A 6,643-nucleotide genomic window follows, 5' to 3' on the forward strand; every position below is an offset into this window, starting at 1 on the left:
GCCTACTCGCTGGTGGGGTGGGGTGAGAAGCAGAAAAGGCCTTGACTCTGTGTCAGCGCTGCTCAGCAGCAACGAAAACATCCCTGTATTATCAACACTGTTTTCAGCACCAATCTAAAACATAGCCCCATACCAGCCACTATGAAGAAAATTAACTCTATCCCAGCCAAAACCAGCATACTGCTTCATCCCTTAAATAATAGGGTTTTGGGTATATCAGCTCCTGAACTGCTCCATTTTGTGTCTGCACCAGCACTAATACCACTAGTGCAAAAGGGGACAGGGCTGTGAGAGGTGAGATTTGGATCAACCTAAACTGCCTTTGGAGCCTCACCCCCAAATTTAAACATTAATTTAAATCTGAAGTAAGCATGTGAATAACATTTCCTGGTGAAGATAAAGCTTGGCGTCTAGGCATTTAAATTTGGTTTGGACTGTACATTGCTGTACCGGGTCTGGCTGAGATGGAGTTAATTTTCTTCATAGCATCCTATATGGTGCTGTGTCTTGGGTCTGTGACTAAAAACAGTGTTGATAATGCACCAGTGTTCTGACTGTTGCTGAGTGCAGTATTTGCATAGTATCTAGACTTTCTTTTTCCCCACTCTGTCGCACCCAATGAGTAGGCCAGGGATGAGCAAGAAGTTGGGAGGGGACGCAACCTGGAGAGCTGAGCCAGATTGACCAAAAGGATATCCCATGCCATATAATGTTATGCTTAGCGAAGAAACTGAGGGGATGGGGGTTTGGGGAAGGTAGCCTTGAGACTGGCTGGGAATCAGTCCGCTTTGGAGAGGCGGTGAGTGGTTGCCTTTGCATCCCTTTTTTTTCCTTTTTTTCTTTCTCTTATTAAACTATGTTTATTTCTACCCATGAGTTTTCTCACTTTTGCCCTTCCAGTTTTCTTCCCCATTGTGCTGAGGTATTAACTGCCCAGCAGTCAACCCACCAATGCTAGTAGTAGACAAAATTTGAGATGGGAATTGTACGCTTGCAGTAGCTGAAGTCTTGAAAGCAGTTGGTCTACCCTGTAGAAAGATACATTTTATAGAGTGACAGTAACACAGCATACAAATCCCAGTTGGATACCTTCCTGAAAATGAATGGAGGAGCTAATAGAGACTGGCCGCAATGCTTGTTTATGGGCATAGTAGACTAAAGCAGAATTACCTACAGCCAATGGTGTAGATGACATACCTAGGAAAACATGCGGCATGGGAAAAGGATTTACTGGAGTGTGACTGGATTAGAGTGTAGGGTGGCTAAGGCTGTGTCTTATGACAGTTGAATCTGATCTGACTTGGCAGTGCAGTTCTTGCCTCGTTCCTTCTGACAATACAGGTGCTTGCTTAGATCTAGTGGTACTTGATACAGGGGACTAATCACTTTCCTGTACTGACCTACTGCAGTATAGGACAAATGCCATCCCTGTTGGAGGGGAGATGACTGCTTAGAGCCATGCAGCTGGGGGAGGGCAGCCTGCTGCAGTCCTGGCTTCAACTCTCGAGGAAATACAACCCAAGGGCATGGATTTGCGATCTCTTTTCCAACAGTGAAGCTGATTTGACTTTCCTTTCTCTCCACCACAGTTAACTGTTTTCTGTTCCTCTTACCGAACTGTAGTTTAAAATAGCTTTGATGTGAAAAGGCAGTCTCTCCTGTGTTCACTAATTTCTCCTGGAAATAACTTTTCTGGTGCCAGGTGAGAGTCAAACTAACGTTCAGTATTTAAAGTAAGAATAGAGATACTTCAGCAGAACATTACTTCTAAGATGAAAGTATTTCTTCCTCATACTGAAGGTAAACTTAAGCTGCTGCAGCCCTAATGTACAACATGCTACGGGGAAAAACTACCAAAAGTGATGGATAAATTAATGTAGATGCTAGCAATTGATGTATCAATGAATTATAATAAAAATGCAAATAATAACAATGTATAAATAACCAAACATAAAGAAAACAAAAATAGAATAAACTAAATGCTAGCAAAAAGCATCTACAAGATGTTTGAACTGTTACTGGACTTAACCTTATGATGCTATCCTGTTTTTGTTTTAAGTAACCTAAATTGAACTGGTAGCCACTGAAATTAGTTCGTGAAAAATATGGTGAGTGCTCATCTAAACTAGATGTAAGTGGTTCTGGAGCACAGTTAGAGTACAGGAATAGTTCACATAAGGGCACTTGCTTCTGTGTTACTATATGTATAAGCTTTTATTTTATATCAAATACATACAGTTTGCAAAAGCTGTTTATGTATTAATCAACATTTTAAAAAAACAAGACTTAGAAGTGTGAGAAGGGGAATATGTTTGCTGTTCCTATAACTGATTTGATACCAATACCTAATCTTCCTCCTCTCTTCCCTTGCCCCCCAGATGAAATTACTGAAGCAAAGTCTGGGACTGCAACTCCACAGAGGTCAGGTTCTGTGAGCAACTACAGATCCTGTCAAAAAGATTCAGATGCTGATGTGCAAGGAAAATCTGCAGATACATCCCTTACCTCATCAGTGAGCTCTTCGCTTGACTCTTCTACAGCTGACTTAACTCCGAGACCAGGGAGTCATACAATAGAATTTTTTGAGATGTGTGCAAATCTTATTAAAATACTTGCACAATAATTTTGAAGATGGGCTTATTTCTTTTATAGCAATAAGCATGCCTAAATCATAGTCAGATGCTTCCAGTTATAATCAAGTTAAATTAACTAAGGCGCTGAAAAAGCTAGCCACAGAATGCAATTTGCACAGGGATTGAAAAGATTATGGGCAGTTAACGTATATTTTGAAGCTGGAGTGAATTCTGATTGTCTGCTGTCCAATAGTGTAATACAGGTACAGGAAATCACATGCCCTTGGGCAGTGTTTGTAACACTTTACATTGAGTGCACATTAGGCTGCGTATAACATTAAGTTAGACCTTTGTGGTTTTTTCACTGGTAATACATACATCTGATGCACTGTAAGTAAACGCATACTTACTAGTTTAGTGACCTAAGTATGACTTGTTGGTCACCATCTGCAGTTGTGCCTCAGTCGGTCAGAACTATCAACATCTTCTAACAGTAATGTGGTAAAACTGCTGTGTGTCTTCCCCCTTATTTGACAGTAAATGATAACGAATAGTTTAATTTGTTACAATGTACTACTTTTAACAACTGATAAAATTTGATTAAATGCATGCAGATCTCCAACCAGGTGGAAATGCGTGTAGGTGCTCTGTAATGCACTAAGGATGAAATTCTGCGGGCTGTGAGTGGAACAACTGAGTCCACAACAATGGAGAGAGACAATGCTGAGAAGACTTGGCACCCCATGGGCTAAAACAAAATACAACAACTGATAAAATTTGATTAAATGCATGCAGATCCAACCAGGTGGAAATGCGTGTAGGTGCTCTGTAATGCACTAAGGATGAAATTCTGCGGGCTGTGAGTGGAACAATTGAGTCCACAACAATGGAGAGAGACAATGCTGAGAAGACTTGGCACCCCATGGGCTAAAACAAAATACTGCTCTGCGAAGGAGAACTGTCAGCAAGCTGCTGATCTGTGCATAGTGGGGTAGGAGCACAGCAGCTCCCCACTGCTACTGCACGCTGAGAATCCTTTTCCTTAGAAATGTGCATGTAGCTAAGAGCACAGCCTAAGGGCTGTTGCATGCTATTGCAGAATCTGAAAGTGACAGTTTTTTAAAATATGTGTTAATACTTTGATACAGCTGTTTATCACATGTTAACTTAGCATATGCTATATAGAATTCACTTTGCAGTTGAAACTACATATATAGGTTATGTTTTCTCAGGCTGCCTTTATAGCAAACTTTGCTATTTAAATTAATTGTGAAATTAAATAGTCCAACTTTTCAGTTGGAACATTGAAAACTGATCATGACAACTTGAGTGCTAATATTCAAAAAGTTTTCAACAGTAGACTGCAATTACCAGCAACATAAATCCTTCTGCATTTATGGTTTTTGCAATGTTTCAGGAAGAAAATTGAACTTAGTACGTTAAAATCACAGCTAGTACTTGCACAAAAACATTGTCTCTTGTAAATTGGATATAATTAGTCACAGTTCCACTTTTCATCTAGCATTAATAGACATAAACAGTAAATTATGTCATAAAATGTTTAGGTTTGCATTCAAGAATTGATGTTCTTTTCAAAGTAAACTTAATGACCTACTCAGTTTGAAAGGTTGCTCTCCCAGGGAGAGACTGGAAATCAAGGCGTTACGATGAACAGTGAAACCTGGACTCTTAAAATGGATGGGGATTCTTGCCAATGACTGAGATTTCATCCATGGAAAACTGCTAGCTACAGATACAAGAACAGTTTAATCCAGGCCGACTGGCTTCAGTCCAGAAATTCATGTTACAAACATGCACAGAATCTGAAGAAAAATAAAGCTGCTTTAAGCCCCGGAACTGCTGTAACTGTGTTCTGAACTGGGCGATTGTGTGGTCTGTCTAGTATGCAGGTACAAGTTACAACTTCAGTTCTTTATCTTCAAGTGTCGCACACGGTCCCTGTAGTGCAAGTGGTATTACTGTATCTCAAAGTGGAAGACTTTCCTTAGGTAAAGCTTTGGGTTTAAACTCCCGAGATTGAGATGTCAACATGAAGGACCAGCTGCAAATCCTACTTTTAAGTCCTGTTTTCAGTCTTGTAAGAATTGGTTCTGATGTACTGAATAAATCAGTGTGTTTTTGTTACCCTTTTATTTTGAAATTGTTAAATATTGCACTTGTACAAATACAAACGCACAGGTTTTTTTAATTGTAGTAATTCCTCATCTGGAATTGGTTTGGGATCACTCTTGGCATATGTTAAAATAAATACTTATAAATGGTATCTGCTCCTTGTAATGCTGACCAGAAATGCAAGGTGTCAAGGTGCAAATAGCTTTTAATTTTTATATACTTTTTTGGCCCTCTTGTGCATTAAGACAACCGTGTTTTTTCCTTTGTCTTGGTATCTGGAGGTTAAAGTAAGTTTCTGGCAGATGTGTACTGTATGTGTGGTTTTAAATAAAGTAAATTTTATTGGTATGACAAATCAGTTTTGATGGCCAAGAGTTTTCTGATTGAACTGAGATTTTTATAGGGGGTGGGGGAGGGAGGAAGGGGGACTGACAACCTAGCTGAACCCAGAACAGTTGTCTGTTGCGTGACTTTCCTATGCTTTGTAGATCTTGCTGTTGAGACTGCTTTCTTCACATGTTCCTACTGATCTTGCAGACCTTTTTTAAGCATCACACTAGTACCTGCCAACAGGCTGTGAAACAGAACTTCACCGAGAAAGCTGCCAGGGTTGTAAGGAGGCAGTTTATGCAAACACACAAACTGGTCAAGAATGTTACTCTATATTCCTAAGCTTACTCCTGTTGGAGTACCTTGAATTATCTTGCCTTTGTATTTTGTTTTTCAAAAACGTGGATGAACCCAATTGTCCATGTGCAATATAACTCACTAGGTAATGGATAAAAATTCATCTTGGTGGTGCAATATTTAAAAAAAAAAAACTTTCATGATTGTCTTGATATGAGTGTTTAATACAAACTTGGAAATAAATCTTATTTTACAAGTTGATTACCATTGTAAGATATGAAGTCCTGTTCTTTAACAAAGATGTGCCTACTTCCTATGTTAATTTCTTTTGACAAAGCTGAATGGCAAAAATGCTTGTTTGTAACTGTGTAACTTTTTAAACTTTAAAAACTTAAAACTAAGTAAACATGAAATACTGAACCATCTTGTTTGAAACTGTGTGCATGCTGTCTTTTAGTGTTACGTATATCATAAATTAACAGACGAGGACTGTTACACTTGTTTTAAAAACAACAGCAATTACGATTTTAGAATAAGCAGCGACATGACAACAACTGACTGCAGAATTCCCAGCTAGGCGGGCTGGGCCACCAACTCTGCTAGCCTGGCCCCTGACTGACCGTTTACCCCTGGACCCTGTAAACCCTCTTGCTGCAAAAGGGAATTTCAGGTGGGAGGACCACCGCGTACTCGGTGTGAAAGTCCCCTTTTGCCCTGCCCTGCCGTGACTCGCCTTACCTCGCATCTTCCACCGTGGATGGTTCTTTTGCCTCGGTATTTGCCCCTGTAACTAGCAGCCTGCCTTATATTTTTCTTCCTTTTAGGGAAGAAAAAAACCACCCCTCCTTTTCAGCCTCGGTCGTTTTTCCTTGTAGTGTTTCCTGCCCAGAGCCGCCTCCCCCGTGGGGAGGTCACTGCTCTCAGGAGGAGCAGTCGGTACCGTCGAGCTGTGGGTGACACGCAGCGGGCATTCCCGCCGTCCCTCACCTCTCCCTCTCCGGTACTTGAGCGTCACTCGCAGGTGGTAACCACAGAGCTGCGCCCCGTCACCCCTCCGCACTCGCACAAGCACTACTTCTGCGCTGTACTACGTGATGCACGTCGCGCTGACGTTGTTTAAAATCCTCAAAGCCTCATCACCCGTCCTGCACCTCCCGCCGTGCAGCGGGGAGCAGGGCAGACGGGCTGGCCCCCGGGGCGCTCCTTTTCCGAGCTGGCGCTCCCCTGCGGTGCCCGGCCGGCTCACGAAAGCTGGATTTCACCGGCACTCCCGCACGCCCCAGCGCCCTCCCGGCCCTCCCCGAGCCGCC

General features: G+C 41.7%; 1 protein-coding gene across 1 annotated transcript in view; it reads left to right on the forward strand.

The window, feature by feature from the left end:
* The window catches only part of PRKAA1 (protein kinase AMP-activated catalytic subunit alpha 1), a 16,768-nt gene extending 14,144 nt beyond the window's left edge, over positions 1-2,624 (forward strand). Inside the window, exon 9 of the mRNA XM_009285214.1 lies at positions 2,379-2,624. Coding sequence (XP_009283489.1) covers positions 2,379-2,623 — 245 coding nt within the window. The 3' untranslated portion in view covers position 2,624. The remainder of the gene's footprint in view (positions 1-2,378) is intronic.
* Positions 2,625-6,643: the final 4,019 nt, after the last annotated feature.

This window comes from Aptenodytes forsteri, unplaced genomic scaffold (assembly GCF_000699145.1).
Source record: "Aptenodytes forsteri isolate BGI_AS27 unplaced genomic scaffold, ASM69914v1 Scaffold120, whole genome shotgun sequence".
Classification (NCBI taxonomy): domain Eukaryota; kingdom Metazoa; phylum Chordata; class Aves; order Sphenisciformes; family Spheniscidae; genus Aptenodytes; species Aptenodytes forsteri.